This window comes from Zophobas morio, unplaced genomic scaffold, assembly GCF_036711695.1.
Source record: "Zophobas morio isolate AGI-343-1 ecotype UQ-CSIRO unplaced genomic scaffold, CSIRO_AGI_Zmor_V1 ptg000008l, whole genome shotgun sequence".
Classification (NCBI taxonomy): domain Eukaryota; kingdom Metazoa; phylum Arthropoda; class Insecta; order Coleoptera; family Tenebrionidae; genus Zophobas; species Zophobas morio.
Genome location: NW_026972113.1, coordinates 8436439 through 8463829, shown reverse-complemented (window position 1 = coordinate 8463829; position 27391 = coordinate 8436439). Strand labels below are relative to the sequence as shown.

General features: G+C 37.4%; 3 protein-coding genes across 7 annotated transcripts in view; 2 read left to right on the top strand and 1 right to left on the bottom strand.

Annotated features, from left to right (window-relative positions):
- Fas1 (Fasciclin 1) overlaps positions 1–13524 on the top strand; it is a 206143-nt gene extending 192619 nt beyond the window's left edge. Inside the window, exons 4-13 of one of the 3 annotated variants that reach the window (XM_064050637.1) lie at positions 738–868; positions 1231–1330; positions 1816–1996; positions 2161–2321; positions 2526–2594; positions 4453–4713; positions 5423–5634; positions 5686–5848; positions 5901–6075; positions 11535–13524. In XM_064050637.1, the coding sequence (XP_063906707.1) occupies positions 738–868; positions 1231–1330; positions 1816–1996; positions 2161–2321; positions 2526–2594; positions 4453–4713; positions 5423–5634; positions 5686–5848; positions 5901–6075; positions 11535–11725 (1644 nt within the window). In that variant the 3' untranslated portion in view covers positions 11726–13524. The remainder of the gene's footprint in view (positions 1–737; positions 869–1230; positions 1331–1815; positions 1997–2160; positions 2322–2525; positions 2595–4452; positions 4714–5422; positions 5635–5685; positions 5849–5900; positions 6076–11534) is intronic. The other 2 variants (XM_064050640.1, XM_064050641.1) reach the window with 2 other exon arrangements.
- A 67-nt stretch (positions 13525–13591) lies between these two features.
- Positions 13592–16367, bottom strand: LOC135124786 (uncharacterized). Its single transcript, XM_064050002.1, has 6 exons — positions 15939–16367; positions 15715–15890; positions 15490–15668; positions 14975–15443; positions 14755–14926; positions 13592–14708 (listed from the first exon to the last, which is right to left on the bottom strand). The coding sequence occupies exons 1-6, from the start codon at positions 16305–16307 to the stop codon at positions 13605–13607; spliced, it is 2469 nt and encodes an 822-aa protein (XP_063906072.1). The 5' UTR covers positions 16308–16367; the 3' UTR covers positions 13592–13604.
- A 2016-nt stretch (positions 16368–18383) lies between these two features.
- On the top strand, positions 18384–22726 carry LOC135125215 (PHD finger protein 14). 3 transcript variants are annotated; one of them, XM_064050631.1, is made up of 12 exons: positions 18384–18566; positions 18887–19051; positions 19103–19233; positions 19513–19991; positions 20554–20828; positions 20891–21195; positions 21244–21367; positions 21416–21508; positions 21588–22138; positions 22186–22424; positions 22475–22583; positions 22651–22726. In XM_064050631.1, the coding sequence occupies exons 1-12, from the start codon at positions 18512–18514 to the stop codon at positions 22660–22662; spliced, it is 2538 nt and encodes an 845-aa protein (XP_063906701.1). In that variant the 5' UTR covers positions 18384–18511; the 3' UTR covers positions 22663–22726. The 3 variants fall into 3 exon arrangements, with proteins under 3 accessions (XP_063906701.1, XP_063906699.1, XP_063906700.1); XM_064050629.1 differs by having other exon boundaries at positions 18385–18566; positions 21244–21508; XM_064050630.1 differs by lacking the exon at positions 18384–18566 and adding an exon at positions 18666–18752 and having other exon boundaries at positions 21244–21508.
- Positions 22727–27391: the final 4665 nt, after the last annotated feature.

The window sequence follows — 27391 nt, the reverse complement described above, 5'->3', positions numbered from 1 at the left end:
GATCATACATACAAATTTATGTTCAGCAATTTTCCTATCCCGCATCTCGATATTCCCCGAAGCCGTAAAGAAACGTCGTTCAATGATGTTTTCCAGAAGCGAAGTCTATTAGAATCCTGAAATGTAATCCCCTCGACCCGATGTATTCAGAGTGACACACAGACAGAGCCCTCCATGCGAATCGTGCTCTATCCATCTCCCGTCAAAGACCATATTAACACGCACCCTTGAAGTCCCCCGGTCCTTCCGTCATTTCGCACCTCCAGGTCTTTGTGATAGAAAAAGCCGCGATTCCGCAGCGGCAGCACTTTATGCAAACCGTGGGAATTATAATCGTCCATCCCTCCCTAAAATAACACGACCACTTCCCCAAACCTGATAACGCAGACACATTTCCAACGCAAATCTCCATAAACCCGCCTCGACCTTTATAATTTTTAATATCCGACACAATTGCTCCATCATAATTCGATTAGGAGAAACGCAGGATTTTCAATCTAGCCGCAAACACAAAATCGAGAAAGTTTCTCACTGATTAAACCTCTTGACCGTTACTTCCATAGCTTATAATTCACGATTACGCGATACACGAGGTCCCGAGGGTTGCTCTCCACATTTTACGACACGCATTTCCTCTCGGAGTAGATTTAAAGTGGGCCTCGCGAGCCCTTCACGACTTATTCTACTACACTTTCCAACTGGAATGTCCTCAATCTTCTGCAAATGCTCGGTTTTAGATTCTACACAAGATCGACGAAGTCCTGGTGCCTACCACGGGGCCTAAGAATCTGGCGAAGATATACAACCCGACGGCGTTCGAATTCTTGCACTTTTACGAGTCGTTCATCGTCAACCCACACAGGCTAAGGTAAGACACCGAAAACGTTCAAATGCGGAACTTTTAATTCAGTTTTTTTCGAATTTTTCCAATTACCGATGACATTTGTGGTCATTGACCAAGTTGTTCATTATGGGGCTATATTTGACCCTGTCTGCTTTAAGCAACAACAAAACTGTAATTGTGGCAAAACAGACTCTGTATTTCCACATGTTTGATTGAAATGCAAGGATTTATGCCAGCCTTTGATGCAAAGTTTGCAACCGCAATATCAATTCGTTAACAGAAATTCATTATATTGTATGTAGCCGGTTTCTATATCAATAGCTTTCAATTTAGACAACAAAGTGAGCACATTCATCCACATATCACTGTTTAATACGAAATTTCAGAACTTTCCGCCAGAAAGTCGAGCAAACTAAGAAAGAAGACATCTTCAAAACAGAAGGAGGACACACATTTTTCATTCCTGTTGACGAAGGATTCGTTAAGGTAAATTTTCGTAAAAATACCACACCTTCTAATTTTAATTTAGCTTTTTATTATTATTATTTTTTTTTAATTAAACCTTGTCAAGAGGGCAATGTTACCATTTTTCCTGCTGATTAAGAGTGCGTCGATATTGTAGTAGGAGTTGTGACACGCCCTAAAGTCACTTTAACCGCCTTTTACGGGAGCGGTTACTCGGGCGCCAGTTCTCTCTCCGGAGAGAGATTTTTTTGTATATTTTGACATCCAGAAGGAACTTTCGGCCTCATTTCTTCAAAAACTCTTCCTAATCTTGTTCTGGGACCATAAACACGCTTTAATTTTCTCAGAATTTTTATGGATTAGGTAACTTTTTCACAAGTTCAATTCAATATTTCTCACTTAAATAAAAATTTCCAACCACCGTATTTGCCATATATTACCACATGGTACAAATTTCCGCTTGTCTTATTCTACCAACTGAAAAATTATAGAGCAAAAATTTCCAGAACGAACGTGCCGCCCTGATAGACGGTAAAATCATCGACGGTCACGTCATCCCAAAGAAGGTACTATTCACAGCCCCCACCAAAAAAGACGTTCCTTTCGAGACTCTTGCCAACGGTGACAACAACGTCAGAGTCGTCATTTCATTCACTCAAGAAAACAGAGGCCCTAACAATATAATAAGTAAGAATTGTGTGACAATGTAGCTCACTTTTGGCGCGAAATTTGAACACGCGCGCATGCGCGGCGGCTTGACCTAGTGCAGCTCACCGTCACAGCAAAGCGGGTCGCTGAGTTTGAATTTCCCGCCTGGTTACACCACTTTGGAATGAAAATGTGTTTTGTAGACTACGTGAAAAGCCACACCCTGCTGAGCGACGGACACCACCAGCAAGGAGTCGTTCTGTCCGAGATCGTCCAAGCCAACATACCCGTGAAAAACGGGGTCGTCCACCTCATCCAGCGACCCCTCATGGTAGTGGACAACAACGTCCGAGAGCTCCTAGAGGTAGGTCTCCACCGCCACCCCATTGTCGAACCAAACCGTGTTTTCTTTTAATTCACGCAGTTTTTCAGCTTTTTCACAAAATTTTTTTCAAAGGCAAAAATTTTTCATTCGGTGATTGTCGTACAAACCACACCACAATATACACATACATGAAAATGTCATTCGTTTGAGCAAAATTTCGTATTAATGTATTTTTTGAAACAGGAACAAATGGATTATATTTGCAACATTGGCTATAAAAAGAAGGAAGAAGTTGAAGACCCGTTTCTTCTTGTACGTGGAAAGATAATCTTAGCTAGAGCAGGTTTCAGTTCGTTAATACTTTTATTTATGTAAAAATTTGACAAGTTGCATCGCTTTGACTGTAGTTATAGTGTGCTCAAGTAATTTGATCACGAAAAATGTTGTGTGGATGCTTCCCAAAAGTGTAAATAATCGTAACCGATTTCGCTGTAAATTCCACCCAAGTATTTAGTGAAGCGTCATTTTGAGAGCGTACGCGTAGTGCCTTGCTAAACCTGTACATAAACCTATAAATAAAATGTAAATTTAATTGCGCCACGATAAATACTTCCACATTTAACACGACACACACCATACGCATCCCCATTACATTTAGACATAAATTAATCCCAATTTATGGGCGCAAGCACCAGTTAGGGGGTAGCTAACAACCGCGTGAATTATTCCGAGATTATTTCTATTTCTTTTTTTGTCTTGCTAGTGTAAGCTTCTTGTTCAAAGCATCGAAAGTGGAGTTTGCCGACTTGTAAATTTCGAAACTAGCGCAAACCTCACTTTCATCGATTCTGAACATGCTCTTTGTGTCGTCGTGCAACATTAATTCATCCGCTTATTTTCTGCTCATCTTTTTGGAAACTGCTGCAGAATAAGGTAACTTGGTGGTTTAGTAAATGTTTACACTCACTGTGAAACGTCGTATGCTTTTGTGAGCGTTTAGCAGCACGCTTTAATTTTTGTCCTTTGCAAATAAAACATGAAAGCGAGTGTTGGATGAAAGCGTAGAATATGTAGCTATAAGTGGAAAAGAGTCCGTACGTTCATAAGCATCACTGCTGTGACAATGACTTTCCACTTGAACGAAGAATGGGGCTTCCACTGGAATGCGACCTTTGTAATTTGCTGCGCCAGCTTCTACGTTTTCGAAAAACGCAAGATGTATCATTTTCGTCCTGTGCTGACACCAGGGACAACGAAAATTATACATCGACCAACACTACGAAAGTTGGCACACCGAAAATACACACGAAGGTGGTTCTAAGTGCACTTTTATCACACCGGTTTTCTTACATTTTCATATTTTGTTACGAATCGTACGCACGAAGCAGGTCAAATTTGCGCCCACTATACTCGTACCGTCACAAAAATGTATTAGACAAATTTCAAAAGCTTCTGCTTTGACTTTGAAAACCACATTTATTATTATTATTTTAACACTTTTTCTATTTGCTGCTTTGTCGGATTAAATTTTTGAAACGAGTTCGATCCACATCCTTTTGTAGCTAAACAAAAAGATTTAGTGAAATAATCGTATGGTGAAGTGTTTTTAAAAAATCCCCGTGACTCGAGGGGGAGTGTAAGAATCGTATCAAAATCCGTCAACTTTAATTGTCTAACAATCCGAACGCTATTAATTATTCGTGGGCTCGTAAGTTCTGAACACATAAGCGCCTTATCTTTCTCCATGTCAGTCAGTACAGGTAATTAAATCCTCGAATAGTAAACAAGCAAAGAAGCTTAAACGCGAAATAAACAATAAAATATTACATTACAGAAACCTCCTTCAGCATGAATGTTCATCAATGCATATTATATTATCCGTAAGACAATGAAAACTTCGGTGTGTATATTGGAAGCGATCGAACCGGCTTTTAGTGATGATAATACAGTAATTATAATTTCAAAAGCTTCTACTCGATTGGGTTGTCATGCATGTCTGTCATGCTTTTGTTACTGTGAATAGTGTACACACACGTGCATCTTTTGTCTTCTAGCCAATCACAATCCGGTCCTTGGGGACCCTTTGCTCATTGGTTGCTGCACGACCAATAGACAGACGATGCACGCGACTTACAATCATACATTTATACGATATTTTTCACATCATTAGGAAAAAGACGGTGGCATTCTAAGCAGTTTTGTGCGGGCTATTACTGACGCTGACTACAAAGAGTTCTTCAATACGCTAGAACGCTCCCATGACATTACGTTATTTGCGCCGTGCGACGCCGCCTGGCGGGATGACTATACCCTGAATAGTATCATCAGTAACAAGAACAAATTCAAGGACATTCTGAGGATGCACCTGATTACCGATACCCGCTTGTACGTCGACAAGATTATCAATATTGGCAACAGCAGGGACAAGAGGGTGAGTTGTGTGGGGTTGCTTTGGGAGGGTGTCACGTGTCCGACGATTCCAGCTGTCTCCAGATGTTATTTAATTAACCACAACGTATGAGCGTTCACGGGCTAATTACTGGTCACCATGATATGCTTGTTAGATTGTTAGTTGGTTAGCCATAATTATGCGCTTATTGCTGGGGAAGCTTTTGAAAATTTAATTCGGTCGACTTGATTTCACTAATCGTACGTTCTGAACAAGGTGATGCACCATCGGGTTACATATTATGCCTAAGCAATAGTGTTTCGTTTCAACTGTCAGCAGCTTAAGCGTGCACCGCGACCTGGATAACATCTGAGTTTAACTGTTACCACACTCACAACTTTTGGACACACAACGCCATCGCCATTCATTATTTTTTTTAAATTAAGTTGGAAAGCTATATTATCTTAAGTTGTAGGTAGCATTTTAGACTTAGATGTTGCAGCACTAGTCGAAATTTCTGAAAAAAAAAAATTGTGTGCAACGTGTCACAAAAACTCGTTTTTTGTTACACGTTCGAAATGCGAAGTCGTGCAAGGCTATGAAAGTCAGCTTATCTGAATGTTAAAAAGTTCGCTTTGTGCGATTTCAGCTCTAATCGGTAAGCCATAATAAATCCTTCCCACCCCTACAGACTTAGTGATTTAATAAACCATTTTTACGATTATGACAGTAATAACGTTTTCCTACTAAGGTGCACACACAAGACCCCACCACCGACCTCTACTTCAATGTGGTAACATCAGGGACTAATAGGACCGTAACTGTCGAAGGGGGTGGAGTTAATGCCACCGTAATTCAGCCAGACTTGGCAGCCACCAACGGTGTTATTCACATTATCGACAGAGTCCTGGGAGTCCCCTACACAACAGTATACGATAAATTGCTCACCGATTATTCACTCAAGTAAGTTATGACACTTCCTCGTCACCCAGGTCGTAAAAACCCATTTTACAGCAAAACGTTCCGATTGGGCAATCAAGGCGGATTCAACAACCAACTCACCGACACCACGAAAAAATTCACCTATTTCGTGCCTCGGAACGAGGCGTGGGACGAGGCCGGCGTCGACCACCCCTCCGCCGTCAAAAAACTATTCATGCCCCAGTACCACTACCACGTAAGTAGCATTTCAAATCCAACTTTGCCCTATTTACAAAAATCAAACCCAGGCTAATAACATCCTCGAGCGCCACCTCGTCATCTCCGACGAACCCTACACCATGGAACGCATCAAGCAGCTGACTTCCGAGCGGAACGAGGACATGTACGGCCCCCGGACCGAGATCAGCCTGCCAACCGTACGCGGGGAATTGTCGCTGTATGTGGAGGAGAGCAACGATCACAGTAAGTATCGCAAAATCTACACCGAGCTTCATCCGATCTGCATTCTTACGACTTTCTTTTTTCCACTACTAAGACGACCCCTCGAGTAATATAAGTAAGTTGAACGTCGCTGTCTTCACAGCTACTGGAGGAGTGCTTATGTCTCGTGTTCTCATTTTCAGTGCGAGCACTGTTTTGTCAAATACACCGCTTGGGCTTTTCGCTTTCGCGTGATGTAAACTGAAAATGAGGTCGAATGAAATCTGATACAGTGCACTGCGGCACGCTAATTGCAAATTTGCGATAGGTCGGTAGGAAACACTCAGCACCGGGATTGCAGTGAGGGTGTATAGAAGGTATAATTAAGGGGGAAGTTTTAATGAGGTGAAAGAAACTGGTACCCTCGTACGGAGTAAATGAGAACGTCACGTTCAAAATGTCTTCCTTTCGACTTGTCCCACTGAAGTGGTTTTTTACTTTTACGTTTTCTGTTCCCGTCTGTCTGTCTGTCCGTCTGTCTGCAGTCCCGATTTTTATTAGACAGGTAATCTCCGAAAGTACTAGACCAATTCTTGTCAAATTTTGTATTTATATTAAGAAAATGATATAGATGGTAAAACGCTAAGCAAAATTTGTCTAATCATCCCCACCAATAATGTAATGACGTCACCTCAAAATTTTCCTGAATATATCCTATCTAAAGTGTGTAAACTATGATCAGTTTATAGTTATAATTTATCATTGCATTCATATTTTTTTAATTTCCTTATTTTGTTGAATAAATCTGAATTACACAACTGAATAGTTTGAAAGTTTGCAGACGTTTTAAATCTATTGTAATCATGGTAAATTGTTAATCAAAATATATCTGTTTATTCCCCCCAAAAAATTGATGACGTCATCTCAAAATTTTGCCGAATAAATTCTGCCCAAACTGTGCAAAATATGATGAGTTTTTACTCGTGATTTATCATTGCATTGATATTTATTACATTTGACAGAATCTTAAATAATACGCAAAGAAACCGAAAACATATGAGATACTTAATGCAAGAAAGTATAAGAGAATTGACCAAATTCCGCGATATGATCGGGGAGAATCCGGAAGAATCCTTAAGTATCTGGGAGAAATACCACAGAATCCAAGAGATTTGAAAGAATCTGGGTGAATACACAAATATCCTAGAAAATCTGACAGAATCCGGAATAATCCAAGTGAATCAAAGAGAATCCGACCACATTCCGAGAGGACCGCAGAGAATCCGGAAGAATCCTTAAGAATCCGAGTGAATTAGAGAAAATAATTCGAAAGAATTCAAAATAATACGCTAAAGAATCTGAAAAATGCAAGAGAATCCGAGGGAATCGGAGATGCCAACGAATCCAAAAGAATACGAAAAGAATTCCAGAGAATATAAGAGAATTCGAAAGAATACAAGAGAATGGCCAAATTCCGGGAGGATAAGAGAAAATCCGGAAGAATCCTAGAGAATACGAGAGAATTCGAGAGTATGCGAAAGAAACCGGATGAATATGAAACAATCCGAAAAATCGGACAGAATCTGGAAGTATCCGCTGAATCACAGAGGATCCGAAAATAATTGCAGAGAAATATACACAATTCTGAATAATACAAAAGAATCCCAAAAGATTCAATCCCAAACAATACAAGAGAACCAAAAGAAAGAATACAAAAGAATATGAGAGAATGTGAAAGAATCCGGACGTTTCTGAAAGAATCCAAGAAAATCTGGTAGAATTTATAACTATCCAAGTGAACCAAAGAGAATCTGAAAAAAATAGCAGAGAATTGACAGAATCTTAAATAATATGCAAAGAATCAGAAAAAATATGAGAGAATACAAGAAAGTATAAGAGAATAGGACAAATTCCAAGAGAATCGGGGAGAATCCAGAAGAATCCTTAAGAATCGGGGTGAATGCAAAAATATCCTAGAAAATCTGACAGAACCCGGAAGAATCCGTGTGAATCAGAGAGAATCCAAAAATAATTCGTAGGAATTCAACAAGATCCCAAAGAATATAAAAGAATCCCGAAGAATGCAATGAAAGAATCCAACCAAATTCCTAGAGGACCGGAGAGAATCCGGAAGAATCCTTAAAAATCCAAAAAAATCTGACAGAATCCGGAAGAATGCGAGTGAATCAGGGAAAATAAGAAATTAATTCGAAAGAATTCAACATAATCGGAAATAATAGGCCAAAGAATCTAAAAAATACGACAGAATCCGAGGGAATCGGAGATCCGAACGAATCCGAAAGAATACGAAAAGAATTTCAGAGAATATGAGAGAATTCGAAAGAATACAAGAGAATGACCAAATTCCGAGAGGATAAGAGAGAATGCGGAAGAATTCTAGAAAATACGACGATTCGTGAGTATATGAAAGAATCCGAGAAAATCGGACAGAAGCTGGAAGTATCCGAGTGAATCACGGAGGCTCCGAAAATAATTGGAGAGAAATATTTAGATACAATTCTGAATAATACAAAAGAATTCAAAAAGATACAAGAGAATTCGAAAAAATCCTAAATCCGAGAGAATCCAGAAGAATACGAAAAAAATCCCAAAGAATACAAGAGAACCAAAAGAATACAAGAGAATATAAGAGAATATGAAAGAATCTAAGAAAATCTGATAGAATTTATAACTATCCGAGTGAACCAGAGAGAACCTGAAAACAATTGCAGAGAATTTGACAGAATCTTAAATAATACGCAAAGGATCCGAAAAAATATGAGAGAATACAAGAAAGTATAAGAGAATCGGCCAAATTCCCAGAGGATCGGGAAGAATCCGCAAGAATCCTTAAGAATCTGGGTGAATGCAAAAATATCCTAGAAAATCTGACAGAATCCGGAAGAATCCGTGTGAATCAGAGAGAATCCAAAAATAATTCTTAAGAATTCAACAGGATCCCACAGAATATAAAAGAATCCCGAAGAATGCAAGAGAATATGAGAGAATCCGACCAAATTCCGAGAGGACCGCAGAGAATCCTGAAGAATCCTTAAGAATCCGAGAAAATCTGACAGAATCCAGAAGAATCCGAAAATAATACGCTAAAGAATCTGAAAAAATACGAGAGAATTCGACGGAATCAGAGGTCCGAACGAATCCGAAAGAATACGAAAAAAATCCCAAAGAATACAAGAGAACCGAAAGAATACAAAATAATATGAGAGAATCTGGTAGAATTTAAAACTATCCGAGTGAACTAGAGAGAATCTGAAAACAATTGCAGAGAATTTGACAGAATACAATAAAGTATAAGAGAATCGGCCAAATTCTGAGAAGATCGAGAAGAATCTGGAAGAATACAAAAGAACCCGAGAGGAAACGAAAGAAACTGGCCAAATTCAGTCAAGGGCAAAGAGAATCCGGAAGAATACGAAGCATCCAAGAAGATACGAAGGGAACCGGCCAAATTCGTATAGGATCGGAGAGAATCCAGAAAAATCTTAAGAATTTGGGAGGCATATAATTTGAGAATCTGGATGAATGCGAAAGAATCCAAGGAATTTGACAAGAATCAGAGATAATCCTATAATAATTCGAAAGAATTCAACAGAATCCTAAAAAATACCCAAACAATCCGAGAAAATACGAAGAGAATCCTAAAAGAATCCCAAGGAATATAAGAGAATCCAGAAGAATACAAAAGAATATCAGAGAATCCGACTAAATTCCGAGAGGATAAGAGAGAATTCGAACAAATACGACAATTGGAGAGAATTTGACACTTAAATAAAATGCAAAGAATCCGAACGAATAGGACAGAATCCGAATAAATTCGTAATTCAAGAGAATTCGAAAGAACGAAAGAAAATATAAAAGAATCGACCAAATTTCGAGAGGATTGGGAAAATCCCAAAACAACGGAAAGAGTGTGCAGCAGAGTCCGAAAGAGTCTGAGTGAATAAGAGAATTTTAAAATAATTCCAAAGAAGTCGACATAATCCGAAATGATATACAAAGAGTCCAAAAGAATACGAGAAAATCCGAAAAAATCCAAGTCCCGAGAGTTTTCCAAAGAATACGAAGAGAATCTCAAAAGGATCGCAAAGAATACATGATAATATGAGACAATTCGACCAAATTCTGAAAGGATCGGAAAGAATCCGGAAGAATCCGAGAGATCTTGGAAGAATCTGCATGAATGCGAAAGAATCCAAGGAATTTGACAATAATCAGAGAGAATCCTATAATAATTCGGAAGAATTCAACAGAATCCGAAAAAATACGCAAACAATCCGAGAAAATACGAAGAGAATCCTAAAAGAATCCCAAGGAATATAAGAGAATCCAGAAGAATACAAAAGAATATCAGAGAATCCGACTAAATTCCGAGAGGATAAGAGAGAATTCGAACAAATGCGACAATTGGAGAGAATTTGACACTTAAATAAAATGCAAAGAATCCGAACGAATAGGACAGAATCCGAATAAATTCGTGATTCTAGAAAATTCGAAAGAACGAAAGAAAATATAAAAGAATCGACCAAATTTTGAGAGGATTGGGAAAGCAACGGAAAGAGTGTGCAGCAGAGTCCGAAAGAGTCTGAATGAATAAGAGAATTCTAAAATAATTCCAAAGAAGTCGACATAATCCGAAATAATATACAAAGAGTCCAAAAGAATACGAGAAAATCCGAAAGAATCCAAGTCCCGATAGTATCCGAAAGAGTACGAAGACAATCTAAAAAGGATCACAAAGAATACATGATAATATGAGACAATTCGGCCAAATTCTGAGAGGATCGAAAAGAATCCGAGAAAATCTAACAGAATCCGGAAGAATCCGAGTGAATCAGGGAGAATCCGAAAATAATTCAAACAAATTTAACAGAATGTAAATAATACGCCTCCTACCCACTCTTTATTTTCTTAGAGGGTATATCTTTTACCAAAATCAATCTTATCTTAACAAGTACTAGCCCCGCCCACCCGCCCTCTATTTTCTTACAGGTATGTCCTCTACCACAGTTAGTCTTTTCTTAGCAAGTACTAGCCCCTCCCACCCACCCTTTATTTTCTTAAAGGGTATGTCCATTACCAAAATCAATCTTACCTTAGCAAGTACTACACTGCACCAATTCAAGTTGATAACGTGTCCTTGCAAAAATTTTAATGAGGTCATCACAACTCGAAAATGCTGGATTGTACTTTCGATGTGAGGGAAGTTCTATCAAAACAATTTTTCTTCCTCATTTTGAATTGTCTCTTCCTTACGAAAGCGACACTCTGATTGGCTGCTTGTTTGCACCTCCATATGCATCCGCAGCAGCCAATCAGGCCACTGTTAGTTTACGCCGGTTCAAGTTTCGCCGGGTCAGGGCGTCAAATTTCGCCAACTCGACAGTGTCAACTTACTTTTAGCGCCTGAAGAGGTGCGATGTGCATGGAATTTCCCTCCTTATGAGCATTTGGATGTCTTATGTGTGTTTGATTTTTCGCAGCCTACATTATCCACTGGAAGGGCGAACGGATACCAGTTTTCCGGCCAAATGTCGCTTGCACCAACGGCGTGATCCACGTCATAGATGCACCTTTCTTGCAAGACGGGGATGTACAGGTTAGCAAGGCCGCCGCTCTGGATTTCGCGGGTCATTTGATGATGGTGATGGCTGCCAAATGGTTACTACTATAAACGCGTCCTTTAGTCATAAAACGTGGAAACTTAACGACGAAACCACCGATTTTGTGAAGGGTTGCAGTAGCAGGGAGTAGTTTTTTTTAATGTGGATGATTTCCATTTTCTTGTGTTGTTTATATTGAATGCTGCAATTCTCCACAGCGACGTCAACAATATATCATGACATGAACGACACGACTTTGACTACTCATAATCAATTCTTGCACCAAGACTCGATCCTAATTTTATCAAGTTGTAGGTATTGTTTACGATTTGTACATAAGTCAGTTTTTTATTAGTGAAATTATTTTTGCATTGTATATAAGTAGATTCTAAATTAGACTATTTTTAAAGATTTATATCGATTAAATTATTATGAATTTGGATGTGTCACAGGGGGGGCACTATCAGCGCGAACTTAACCGGTTTACTCGTTCAAATTTATCCTAAGGAGTTTGCTGGAATAGTGCACTTGTGCGCATGACTTCATTATCACGTATTACTGAAGATAAACTGAAGCATTTCAGGAGTTATTTAACAGATGTTCTATCAAAACATATACTATTAATAGATGTTGACAGATTTAAAGATTAAAAAACTTTAACCTATTTATTAAAAAAATTGCCTTCTCATTGAAATTATTTTAAGATGCTATTATTAATCTAAAAAGAAATTTGTTGAATTTGACTGAAAAAAATTGCGAATGTTTTATCTATGATATCTATCAGAGAACTTGTTTATATATACACTATATACGTGAAATCCTTTTGTAGTGCCCTTAAACTTATTACATTCCATAATAAACATTCTCACCACATAAAAACCCATGCTTTGCTTGCATTACCTACTGTAATAGAACTTGAACGGTTTATGTTATATGGTAACTATGTGTAATGTCTGATATTAGAATAAATTGCTTGTAACGCACGATCAACCAAATCTGACCTCACGACGAAAGTGTAAGAGTCCGAACTATATCGAATATCCACCATTGTTTTCAAGGCATACCGCGAGAACAAATTTTCTTGATCATGCGTCACACTAAATAAGTTATTGTAAATAAGTGTGTTTGTGTATAAATGTTCATATTTTTGACAGTAAATGTTTATAAATGTTAGATAATAAAATCTAGGCTAGATAGGTTTTCTTTAACTGCTTTTATGTAGTTTATAAGTAATTATAGATTGGGCACTGAAATGCTTCACATTTACGATACTTAATTGATACGTCGAGGGTTCAAACTTCTAAACACGTCATGTGCACAATTTTTTAAACATAATACTTCACATAGTCATTCGCATTTGAACTCTAGATGTATGAACATAGTTATCACAAACCAAAAATAGCCCGAATTTAATAAGTGTCTCCATATAATATGTAATAGATGTTCAAACATTTATGTTAACAAAAATAGTCCACTAAAAAGATAAATGTACACCCCACCAAAAAACAATGGTACCAAAGTAATCATCAGTATCTGTTATAGAAATCAACAAAATAATGTGTGTTCGATCAAATGTCCACCTGAAGAACTAGTCCAATATAAAATCTATATATACAAAAAATGAATGTAAACTCACTACAAAAGAAGTAACCAATATTCTGTGTACAGGGCATATAGAAAAGAAAAATAATAGCAATTTTGCAAAAAAAGCACTGCCACGACACTACTCAACATGTCTTAGTAGACTATTTATTTATTCTTCGCTTGACTTCACCCTTTCGACTCATTTCGTTTGTTTAGCGTTACCACTTCTATTGTAGCATTGTATAATTATGAGTTCTTTCCAATAAAGCGTTCAGTGCTCCAAGAATGTTGTTTTTGTGACGACTCAGATTCCTGCAGACGCTAGCGTTTCGCGGAAATGAAACTCCACATCAAACATTTAAAACTTTATTTCAACGGAAGACCTCCAAATAGATCAGTGTTCGATTTCCACCACACACTCTCGTTTAGATCTATCTCCGGGCCTTTATACCAGATTTGAAAACCATATTCTACAGCAAACGACAACAATTCAACCTCTGTGGGTAACAATTCAAAACTCAAAATCGACTTGAACGTAGAAGAATTCAGAATCAGATTTAACTTCTGAATCGCTTTAAAACAGTGCAGTGGTGCATTCCCTTCCACGTATAGTTTCTGCTCAGCAAAAATATCAACCAGTGGTAGCTTTAAAGTCATAACGTACATTCCACTGTTCTTGTGGAAGTTCGCGTAAAGTCTTTCTTTGAAGATGTAGTCCGAATTATAAAAGATTCTAGCTGTGGAATAGTTCATAGAAGTAATTTGGTGTACTAAGTGCAAGATATAACCATTTGAAGGACCTTCTACGTATGTAATAACAGAAGTGCCATCGTCTATGGAAAATCCAGAAATGAGGTCATTACATCTGTCGAACGCGATTAGACCTGTTCGTTTCTTCATTAGAAAATTAGGAATCAATAAAGGTGCACCGCCTAGAATACGATGGTTGTACAACATAATCGCCCCCAGAAACAGCTTAGCGACCTCTTTTTTGGACAGTATAACTAGGAGGCGTTTGTAGGTGCCACCAACATCTTTGACATAATACAAAGGAAATACGGGGATTAAGAACCGCGCCTCAAATTTGACGGTGGTGCCATTAAAAAGCATTACAGGACCGGACAGAGGCGAATCGGACACAACTCTGTCCATATTATTAAAATTCACTTCGTTCATAGTATAACGATCCATAAAAAAACACTCAGCCGCAAGTCTGGTCTGCGAAGGTAGTGACTCCAAAGTGTAGCACTGTCCTTTTTCCTTGAATAGGAAAAACGTGCTTGCCAAAGAGCTGAGGTCGAAGGTAGCTCCAGTTAAGTCAAAACTGGTTACAACTGAACCGCGATCGGTCGAACTTTTGCTTGATTTCGACTTCTTGGACTTTTTAGACTTCTTGTCTTTCTTGGTTTTCTTTTTACCTTTCTTCTTTCCACTCTTGTGACTTTGTGGTTGTTCTTTTACACCAATAATCTACACAGATGGGTGAATCATGACTACAAACAAACATGGAGGTTACCTTTGTCGTAACTCGTCGGGTTTCTAAGATCTCCAGAATGTTAATCCAAGGATAATCGGAGGTGATTATGAATCTAGATTCGTCGAAGTGGAGCGTGTTACCTATAGGTCTAAAAGAAGTCTTAAATTGTGTTATTCCAGGAACGTCACAACTGACGTAGACGTTTTTAAACCTAAAATGACATTAAAAAAGCTAGAAGTACTAAAGTAGTCAAACGCACCCTTTTGCTTTTAAATAATCTTCAGGCAAGTTGTTAATTTTCCGAATTTTTACCAACAAAGGGGACAGTTCTAGTTTCTGATCAGTAGTTAAAATGTTGTCACTACTCAGCAAGATATAAAGTTCGTCCAATCTAGTACCAGTGTTCTTCACTTGGTAAAGTGCTAACTCTGGATCAGATAGAAAAACGTGCGCAGGGATTTTAAAGTCCAGTTTCGCCGATACTTCCTTTGCGTTTTTTTTGCCACTTTTGGACTTACTTTTGTTACCTTTTTTACTAGTTTTGCCCTTTTTACTTTTCTTACTGCTCTTGCTCTTTTTACTACCACTCTTCCCACGTTTCTTCTTTCCTTTTTTGTCTGGCTTACCCCCTTTGGTTTTCCCATCGTCACAAAAATCCTTACAATGGATCTCCTGACCAAGTGACCTCTTTGTGACAATTTTGGCAATCTTGTGTGCATGGACGTTGTCTAGAATTTAGAGCTACTTTAACAGTTTTTGCCATACTGACCCTACCCATGTTGTACATCCACGTCACAATTTCACGATTAATCGGAAAAGTTAGCAACTTCTTCCAAATTAAATCCATCTGCTCTTCGTTCGATTTAGGTTTTTTGAGCAACACTTCAGGAAAGTACTCGTTGTTAGCATCGTCTTTGCGCAGATAGAAAACAGAAGTTTTGTCTGAGTGTGCCCTACGACGTTCCTAAATTTTCGTCTACACACATTTAGTTCGCTTACTTTTTTCCGACGTAGCTTTGCCCTATATTCACTTCCAACCTAATCTCCTGTTGGAGCAATTTTCGTATGTCTTCTGTAGTGAGCGGATTTAAATAGTGCTCCAGAAAGACCGGTACCCAAACAACCTCGTCCCTGACGACAGTTTTCAAACATTTAGTGCCATGTTTCGTAAAGATCTGTCAAGAAATCTGTCAGTAAAATTGCGAGACATTCAAAAATCGTACTTTTGCCACCGACTCCCAGCAAACCACATCCACCCCGTATTTGAATTTTTTACCAAACAAATCGTAGTCAATGTGAACGTAACTGATAGGATTTTCCACCGCGATTACAGCGTAAGTTTCGTCTTCTCCGTCCTCTTTTTTTTCCTTCATGTTTTGCGATTTTTTGCTTTTGCCCGATTTTGATTTGTTTTTGCTTTTCGATTTTAACTTAGGTTTGGTCTTGGTTTTAGTTTTTGATTTGCTTCCGATTTTCGATTTCGATTTTCCGCGCTTTTCCTTTTTGCCTTTTTTCCCAGGTTTGTGGGTCGGAATCGGGGCTACTTCTTTCAATTTAATTGCTAATAGGAATGATATCTTCAGGGTTATCATAATTTAAAAAAATCTAAACTACTCCCCCCAATGACGTCGGATTTAGGACTGTGCACTGTGACAGTCGAGTGTCAAGTCGGCACCAGACAGCGGGATTAGATAACAGTGAAATCAAAAGATGGCAATTTTAATACATGAGAATAAAATAAAGGCGGATTCATAAACCACAGGTATAGAAATATGTTATTAGAAAATTTAGATGGCATTTACTTCCCAAAATTTTGAGATGACGCCGTCAAATTGTTGGTGGGGACGATCAGACAAATTTTCATTCAGAATGACACCATAGATGAGAAAAAGGACCTACTTTTTCATGCTCTTGGGGTTCCGAAACGCCTATTACAAAATTCTTATATGAAATATCAAAAGGAACATTTATTTCCCGTTATAAAGAGCGATAATGACTCTTGGAGATTTCAATATGAGTCAAGTCAGGTTATGTCAGGTCAATATGAGATGTCAATATGAGCCAGGATAATCATTATCGCCTTAAAAGTCACGATTATCTTTGTCAATTTTTGAAAGGATGTCCCCCCAAAATAATAAAAACTAGGTAGTCTTATTCCTCGAAAAATTATAAAATTTGATTTTCGTAAATTTTATATTTTTATGATTATAATAAGTTAAATAAAATATAAATAATGCCACTCACAGTGTAAGAAAAAAAGGCCACATAAGCTATTGAATCCATTGGGTGTTCTGATTCGTTCCACTTATATTAGTATTAAAGATTGTTATTAATTTGGACTTTCTGCGAAAATAATGATGCCTACCCAAAAACATCAAGGCGGATTCATAAACAACAAGTACAGGAATGTTTATAAAATTACTTGATTTTCTATGATTCTTTCGGTTTCTGTCAAATTGTCTCAGATTCTCTTGGATTCTATCAGATTCTGAAGGATTATTTTGCATTTTCGCGTATTCTCTGAGTTTCTTCCGGATTCTTCCGAATTCTTTCCGATTCTCTTGGAATTTGATCGGATTCTCTCATATTCTTTCGGTTCTCTTGCAGATTTTTTCGGATTTTTTCGCATTCTTTCGGATTCACTCGTATCTCACATTCTTGCGAATTATTTTCGGATTCTTTCGGATTTTCTGGAAGTCTACAAAATGCCGAAATATGTTAATTTAGTTTTTGGATTCACTGGAATTTTTCTGGATTTCTTCAGTTCTTTGAGTTTTTTGCATTTTTCCCCTTCATCCGATTCTTTACATTTTTTGAATTCCTTCTGTTCGTTCTGTTCTTTGAGTTTCTTGAATTTCCTAGGCGTCTTAGTTTTGGTTGAATTATCGTATTCTCTCGAATTCTTTCATATTCTTCAATTCTTCTCGAATTTAGTCGGACTCTCTCATATTCCCTCGTATTCTTTCATATTCTCTTGGACCCCGGATTTTTTCGAATTCTCTTGGAACTCGGGTTTTTTCGGATTCTCTTGAATTCTTTTCGAATTACCATAATTACTAACCAACTGACCTATGTTATTTTATAAAATTTAAATGGCGTGTTCCAAGTACAAATTGAAGGTGACGTCATTAAAGTTGTTGGTGGGGATTTTTTGTTAGCGTTTTATCAACCACAAGATATTCCTAACATACATATAGGTGTCATCTTGTTTGTTTAAATTTAATTAATAATATAAATTTAAATAAAGAAAATGTTTCCTTTAATCTGAGTCACGTTTTTTTAACGTACTTATAGTCAGTTGCAAGCCTTCTAAAAGAGTATGTATAATGCGAAGCATCGTATTCTAGATTAGATAACCCACAATACGTCAACATCAATATCCCTATGCACTTTGTGTTGCATACCCATCAATGCACAATTTTGCAACAAAATTCCCAATATTTCGACAAAACTCCCACACTGAATATTTTTCGTCGCAAATAAATAAATCCGTTTTCAAAAACCGTAAAAATTTTCATACGAAAACGCCAACCCCTAAAAAATTCCCTCGCGAAAAGTTCGTTTCGCAAACCCGCCGCTTTAAACCCTCACACTCGTGCGTTCATCCCCCGAAAATCCAGCTTTCCCCGTTTTCCTCCCACGAGAAAACAAGAAAAAAAAGTACCAACGCTCATGCCCGGTGTGGCATTTCCGGGAGTTCGCAAATCCCAGCTGTACCTCTGGCGAATTTAAGATGTAGAAGCAATTGGTCCACTCTTTTGGGTACCTCGACCAGAAGGTCCACCTGTCCGCGACCATGAGCAGCCTTTTAGAAAAAGCCGAAGACATCGATTTCGTCACGAAAACGGCAAGTAAGTAAGCCCCCGAACCCCAGGAACGCAAAATTCACACGAAATTTCCCGGTCACATTTCGAAAATCGATAAAGCTCGTGTACCGGTCGAGTGACGCGTAAAAGTGAGGTTATGTCGCGGTATCCATGTTAAATAATTTTTTAAATAAATTAATAACGTCAAAAGCGGGACGAAAATGAGCTCGGGTACGTATCTGGAGCGGTTTTCGCCGCCGATTTTACACGTATTTGCGGATTTCGGTAACGCTGGAGTTACAACTTTGCACTTTTACGCTAATCGATAATTTTCAATTGCGGTACTAAAATGGATTTTTTAACAGTTGAAAGGGACCCGAATAAGCGGAGAGTGAAGCCCGTGGAGACGCAAGCGTCGATCTTGGATTTTGATCTCGAAGAGGAGAGTTCAGATGATTCTGATTTCAGAATCGAGGACCATCCAGAAGTCAGCGACGACGACGACGATTCTGGAAAGAGCAACGACGAAGGTAAGGCGAAATTCGTGCAAAAATGGGCTGATTGCTGATTCGGTCTTTCAGATGACCACAGCACTGAAGAAGAAGAATCCGAAGGATCTGATCTCGATGAACTCAAAAACTTAAATCTACCCAATGGAGATGGGTTGTCCGTCACAGATGTCATCCAAAGGGCGAATTTGCAGCTAAGTGCAGTAAGTTTTGTGGCTCAAAAACACGCTCCTGAACTGCCACATCATTATTGATTTTGAGATATTTTATTCATGGTAGCTCTGAGAACAACCCATCTATTATTAATATTTTTCCAATACTTGTAATTTTAAGTATTTTAAACACAGACACGGGTAGTTGTACTTGTACTTGTGTGCTATAAACACTAAAAAATGGCAGCTGAAAATTTCATTGTGAGTAAACTTAGTTTTAAGTCCTTCTAAAACACAAGTCAGTGTATTTCAAATGGAATTAATTTATAGTTCAATGAAAAGGACGCCCAAATCCTCATCTGCAGCGGCTGTCTGGGCGACCAAAGCGACGGCATCAACGAAATCGTCGAATGCGACAACTGCGGGGTCACCGTACACGAGGCCTGCTATGGGGTTTCGGACTCCGCGAGCCTCGCCAGCACCGATTCGCTATCGCCGACAGCCCCCTGGTTTTGCGAAGCGTGCAAAGCCGGCGTGATGGACCCCATCTGCGAACTGTGCCCCAATTCAGGGGGCATTTTTAAAGAAACCGACGTGGGTAAATGGATTCATCTGGTTTGCGCTCTCTATGTGCCCGGAGTGGCTTTTGGAGAAGTGGATAAACTAACAAGCGTGACTTTATTCGAAATGCCGTACAGCAAATGGGGGGCGAAGAGCTGCAGCCTGTGCCAGGATGACCGGTTTGCGCGGACTGGAGTATGCATTGGGTGCGACGCCGGCATGTGCAAAACGTATTTCCATGTCACGTGGTAGGTGTTTGGGGCCCCGAAACCCGTTTGAAACCCGTTTTTGGGGGTCTATTTCGTCCATTTTGAAATTGAAAATGGCGCGGTTTTAAAAATTACCAGAGATATCACACAGTTTTTAAAAATACATTACTAACGCGATTTATATGTGGACTTACCTCGTTTTGGCGGTATTCAGGTGAAATGCGCCCCAGGTAAATCGCGAAAATCGATTTTAACACCAAATTCGAAAAGAAACGCGAACTACAGCACTCCGAAACTGGTGCTCGTTGCCAACTACAACTTTGTAAAGCGAAATGTTACTAAAGTGGCAATGGTGACTTTTGTTAAATACGACGAATATTAGCAAAATTTGAATAAATCTTAGTTCTGCGTCATTTACAGGCAGTTGGAAATAAATTTGTCGTGTTTACTTTTTCAATTTATGTCGTGGTTTCATATTTTTGATTTTGTTTGGTTAGGCCATTAATTGTGGAAGTGTCTCGAGTGCCACTAACGGTGATCTAATTAGGTGTGACCGGTATTTTTAATTGTCAAAAAATATAATTTCTTTATTTTGTCTCAGTGCGCAACGCGAAGGATTCTTGTCCGAAGCTCATTCGGAAGAAGTCGACCAAGCCGATCCCTTTTACGCACACTGCAAACTTCACTCCGACAAAACCTTAGTCAAACGACGTAAAAAAAATTACCTGGCGTTGCAACTACGAACTCATTATAGAAGACTTCAGTTTGAAAAAGAGGGGCATAAAGACACCCCCGAACAAGTTCGAATCGCACGAAAGTTGGATAAACAGAAAATACATTTTCTGAATCACAAATCTCTCAAGCCGCCACCTTGGGGTACCGTTGCAACTAATACAAATTTGGAATATCTGTATTTGTTTTCTGTATTTGTTTTTTAGTACCGACTCAAAAAATGCCGCGTCTTCTCACAACTAGCGCTTCCGCTTGTCGTAAATTGCTCCGCAAAGCGGGGTTGATGGGCATCAACACTATGGTGTTGGAAATGCAAGAAGCGCAAACCGCCGCCTTGGTGGACGTGCGGAAAAAGTGGCACATTCCTCCGGCTTTCACGGTGGAGTTTATTGCGTACTATTTGGACCGTAACGATCGGGTAAAAGGGATGAAGGACACTCTAGAGAAGCTACTTTTAAGCAACAAGGAGTTGTTGGAGGAACAACAGGACTTGAGGGTGAAGTACGACGAGGTAAGTTTTTGATTTACCCCGTCACAAGAAACATTAATTCGGTTTAAGCTGTTGAAAATTAGTACAGAAGAAAACAAAAAGAACCTCAACTTGAAACAAACTATTCATAAGTACCATTCGGCGATTTTGAGTGCTTGCCCCACGAAAAATCTGCCGAATATCGAGGATTTAGGTAAGCCACCAGTTACAAGAACAACTCAACCTATGATGGTTCCAACAGCCGCCGCTCTAAAAATGGGAGTTGGTTTCCCGTTGAATAATATAATTCCAGCTGGAAGAACCGACAGAGTTCTTAGCAGTCACGCCAAACAAGGTATGTAAACACTAATATTGGTGTAATTTCACCCGTATAGCAACTACCACCACCACGACTAAGTCTTGTTGTTCTAAAGATTCCCTAATGTTGAACGAATGCGGGATTTGCCGGCAAAAACGCGATCAGCACCTCCTCACCAAGTGCGACACTTGTTACTTGTACTATCACTTGAACTGCTTAAATCCACCTCTAACCCGTCTACCTAAAAAATCGAAACTGTACGGATGGCAGTGTTCCGAGTGTGACAAAACTTCCGATTCGGAGATCGAGGAAGTTAAAACTCCGCGACGGAGTAAGAGTAGGTACAGCCGTGAGGCTCGTTCAGACCCAGAAATGTCTACCCCCAAACTCAAAATTAAACCGGTCGAGCCAGAGAAACCCAAGCAGGACGAGAATCAAGATACTCTAACTGAAGTTGTAGTGACACACACTGGCGAAATGAACGGCTTTCAAATGAAAGAGAGTAAAGGGCATGTGTCGAAGTCGGGGAAGAAACGAAGAAGGGAGAAGCACAAGAATCGCTACTCCCCGGAGTTGGGGTCGCCGATGAAGGAACACAAGAGGAAGAGGAAGAAGAAGAGCTTTGATTTGGATGAGCCGATGCCACATCCGAGAATCACCATAAAGGTAATAGTACAAACTGGTCAAAAAAAAATTGAGTTTTTTGTATGTAGATCAAACCCATTCCGTTGCCAGCGGGCGAAGTGGCGTCAGAATCGAATCCTCAGTGTTTCTATGTACCGAACGACGAGGATGACAACGGTCCACCCCCAATTTCGCTCAAAGTTATTACATTACCAGAGAAAGAAAAAACTCCACCGCTGAGAACCACTCCAAAAGAAAAACCCGTGGAGAGTAGCAGCGAAGCTTGCGATGTCTGCCACACCGCCACTTTGGCTAATAATGCAGTGAGGTGCGTTTGGTTGTGGGTCAAATTGGCGTGGTTTTTAGATTAAATTTCAGATGTGACGACTGCCAGAAAGTTTACCATTTCACTTGTTTGGATCCTCCGTTGAAGAAAAGTCCGAAAAAGAGGGGGTATTCGTGGCATTGCGCCGATTGTGATCCAACGGTGAGTTAGAGCCAGCTTTGAATCAAAATATTTTCGATTTGAATGATTTTAATAACATTTTTTTCAGGGCTCCGAATAATTCTTTAGTTACATTAAATGTAAGCATTTGTACTCATCGTAATAAAAATAAAATATTTTAACTACGAGTTTATTTACTAAAATTATGAATGCAGTGTTGTGATTGGTGGAACTGTGGCGATCGACAACCAATCACACGTACGATTGCAATGAGCCGACCTTTCACTATGTCATTGATAAGAATGGAGAGGACTGGTACAGTCGCACGCAAATGTTTTGAGCCTCTGGGCGGATCATTTTTGCCGGTCGTCACCGAAGGAGGCGGTCCAAATCGTCCAAGGGCAGAATTTGTAGGTAGGCTCAAACTACAACGAAATTTACGTGTTGACCAAATTCTTACCCTGAATTAGTTTTAATTTTATAAATACCCTATCTAAAATGTTCAGAATATGATGAGTCTATACTTGTGATTTACCATTCCATTAATATTTTTTGGATTTGTTTATACATACAGGGTGACTCAAAAAAAAAATGACTGAGTCAATTTATTTTATTGAAGAAATCAAGAATTGCTCTAATAACATCGAGAATATGCTCAAAATCACACTAATATTAGGTGTAATTGTGCCGACCATAGTTATAAAATTCACATTAAAGTAAGTCACGGACATTTTTTGAAGTGTACTACATTTCAAAAAGCTAAAAAAATGTTCAGTTTATAAACTTCTTAATTTTGGTTTAAAGTTTATCAATCATATTTGACGCTTTATTTTATCCGCTCCATTTGTTTTTCTTTACTGCGGTCTCTCTTGGGTCGAGGTGTAACATCGGACCGAACGTTCCGATTACTTCCGACATCTTTTCGCTGACAAATTTAATCTTTGCATACTTCAGCGTAGTTAGTGAACTCGTTGTGACCACTGAAATATACAAAGAGTAAATTTTGAAATGGAACGAAAGTCGAAGAATACTTTCAAAGCCACGATCAAAATGTATTTGCTTATCTTCGCCAAAAAATGCATGACGTCATCGTAAAATTTGATATGATGAGTCTATACCTGTGATTTATCATTGCAATAATATTTTTTAGATTTACTTCTACAGCCTGTCTCAAAAAAAGGTCACTTCGATTTTCGATTTTTCGTTTTTTCGACCAACAGTTTCATCGAATTAGATTTTTCAGTTTCCATTTTTCTATCAACTTTTAGATTTTATTACTTCCTAATTTTCTGATTTTTCAAATTTGCGGTATTTTGATTTTTCGAGTTTTCAGTTTTTTCGTGTTTCGATTTTTTAATTTTTCGTTTTTTTGATTTTTCGATGTTTCGATTTTTTAATTTGCCATTCTTTCAATTTTCGATTTTTCGTTTTTACATTTTTAGATTTTTTGATTTTTCTGTTCGTCAGTTTTTAGACTTTGCAATTTTTTTGCATTTTTCGATTATATTTTACTTTCCGATTTTTTTGATTTTTGAATTCTCGATTTTACGTTTTTAATTCTTCGATTTCCGATTTTTCAATTTTCCGGTTTTTTAATTCTTCTATTCCCGATTTTTCGATTTTCCATTAATCATAAAATTTTTCGATTTTTCGGTTGTTTTATTTTTCGACCTTCGATTTTTCAACTTTCGATTATTCGATTTTCCATTTTCTGATTTTACGATTTTTTGATTTGCGATTTTTCTGTTTGTTTCAGTTTTTATGGTTCTGCAATTTGCAGCTTTTAGATTTCAATTTTATTACTTTCCGATTTTCCACTTTTCGATTTTTTGATTTTTTTTCGATTTTCATTTTTTCGATTTTTTGATTTTTCAGTTTTTAGGCCTTGCAATTTTTTTACTTTTCGCTTTTTCGAGTAGTTGTTTCATCGAATTTTCGATTTTTCGAGTTTTCGATTTTCGGTTTTTCCATTTTCCGATTTTCGATTTTTCGATTTTCCATGTTTAGATATTTTTCGATTTTTTTTATTTTTCGATTGTTCTGTTCGTCAGTTTTGAGACTTTGCAGTTTTTACTTTTTCACTTTTCTATTATTTTAGTTTCGGATTATTCGATTTTTGAATTTTTGGTTTTTTTTTTCGTTTTTCAATTTCCGATTTTTTAATTTTTCGATTTTTCGGTTTTTTAATTTGTCGATTCTCGATATTCCGATTTTCGATTTTTCGATTTTCCAATCTTCGATTTTTCAATTACCAATTTTCGATTTTCCACTTTTTGATTTTACGATTTTTCGATTTTTCTGTTCGTCAGTTTTTAGGCTTTGCAATTTGTTTACTTTTCGATTTTTCGATTATTTTACTTTCCAGTTTTTTGATTTTTCAATTGTCGATTTTTAGAGTTTTCAATATTATGAATTTTCGAATTTTCGGTTTTCCTATTTTTCGATTTTTGATTTTTCCATTTTTCGGTTTTTTGATTTTTCAATTCTCGGTTTTTCAATCTTGCGAGTTTTCAATTTTTCAGATTTGTGATTTTCCAGTTTTTTGATCGACCTACGTATTAGATTCCTTGAATTTTCGATTTTCGGTTTTTCCATTTTTAGATTTTTGATTTTCCAGTTTTGCATTTTCAGATTTTCTGTTTTTCGTATATCTGATTTATCAAATTTTCGATTTTTCGGATTTTCGATTTTTCGATACTTCGGTTTTTAGACTTCAATTTTCTTTCTTTTAAATTTTTCGATATTCTATTTTCCGCTTTTCATAATTTTCGATTTTCAGTTTTCAGACTTTCGATGATTAGAATTTTGGATTTTTCAGTTTTATGATTTTTCGATTTTTAGAAAATTTTAGTAGTCGAATTTTCGATTTTTCAATTCATCGATTTTTCTATGTTCAATTTTTCAATTTAAATTTTGCGATTTTCAATTTGTCCATTGTCGATTTTTAGAATTTTCGGTTTTTCAATTTTTCCATTCTCAACTGTTAGATTTCAATTTTGTTACTTTCCGATTTTTTGGTTTTCGATATTCCAATTTTCAAAATTTCCAAGTTTCTTTATTCAGATTTTCCATTTTCCACTTTTTCGATATTAGATTTTTCGAATTTTTGTTTTTCCAATTTTTTGCTTTTTCGATTTTTCTGTTCCTTTCAGTTTTTAGGCTTTGCAATTTTTTTTTACTTTATATATTTTGATTATGTTAATTTCCGATTTTTTTTTATTTTTGTTTTTGATTTTTTTAATTTTCGATTTTAGAAATTTTTGACTTTTCGATTTTTTGGTTTTCCCGTTTTTCAATTTTCGATTTTTCGATTTTTGAGATTTGTGAATTTCGACTTTTCGATCGACCTAGGTATTTGATTCATTGAATTTTCGATTTTTTGATTAGCCATTTTTAGATTTTCGATTTTTACGATTTGTATTTTTCGATTTTCTGTTTTTTGCATTAGTGAATTTCAGTTTTTCCGATTTTTGATTTTGCGCATATTTGATGAATCAAATTTTCGAAAAAGTTACCATGCTTACAAAAACTTAAAAACATCTACAATATTTCAAAGTATTCAGTTTTGCTATTCTTGATTTCTTCAATAAAATAAATTGACTCAGTCATTAACTTTTTTGAGACACCCTGTATAACCAAATCTAAAAAATATTAATGCAGTGATAAATCACAAGTATAAAACTCATCATATTTTATACATTTAAGGTAGGATTTATTCTGCAAAATTTTGAGGTGACGTCATAAATTTTTTAGAGGGGATAAGCAAATATATTTTAATTAAAAATGTATCATGTTTATCATGATTTTAAAACATCTGCAAGATTTCAAAGTATTCGATTTTGCAAATTCAAAATTAAATTGCAAAATATTGTTTTATAATTTTGATTTTTTTTTTTTCCAAAAATCTGGACGTTTTGGATAAAAACTCAACACGGAGTCATAAACTACATGTGTAGGACTATGTTACTGTATACAATTTAAAACCCATTTACTATGCATAAATTTGAAGTGACGTCATCACATTATTGGTGGGGATGACTAGACAAATTTAATAATTTTTGCGACATTTATGAAAAAAATATCAGTTAACAAAAATGGCACGTTTTTATTATTATGCCAGTTACATGTCACTCAACGACAACATCGTTTTTTTTAAGAGTATTTTATTTGAAAAAGTGATGAAATTTTTGATACGGAACAATTGGTCGAAAGATGTTAGAAAGCAAAATAATTCATGTCCGGACCATCGTTACTCACGAACGAAAGTGACCATTATTTTATAGGAACAACTACCTGCTAAATCTTCTCCGACAAATTCGAGAGAACTGGTGTGAGCCATAAATATTTTTTACCAAATGTATATATAACTACTGTCCGTCCCGTTATTGTCAATAAAATTTTATAAGGTAAAATGTGAATTTCGTTGTAGTTTGAGCCTACCTACAAATTCTGCCCTTGAAGGATTTGGACCGCCTTCTTCAGTGAGGGCAGGCAAAAACGATCCGCCCATAGGCTCAAAACATTTGCGTGCGATTGTACATGGATACACCTTGCCCATAAATTCCACTTTGTTTTACCCAATTTTGTAACAAATAGCCCCCTGGGAATATTTATGTCTTACAAAAAATGAAACTGCGATTTGTTAAATGATTCGGACGTTTCAGATTTAATCCGATAATTAAAAATTAAAGCTTGAATCGTTCGTTTTGGGTTATGTTAGTTTGCAGTCGAAACGTCAAAACATGGCATCCAGTCCAACTGACGTGACGCTGAAAACTGACGCACGCATGCGCACTGAACAGTTCCGCTTTTAATATATTAGGAGTGGTTTTATAAATAAAATACGCTAC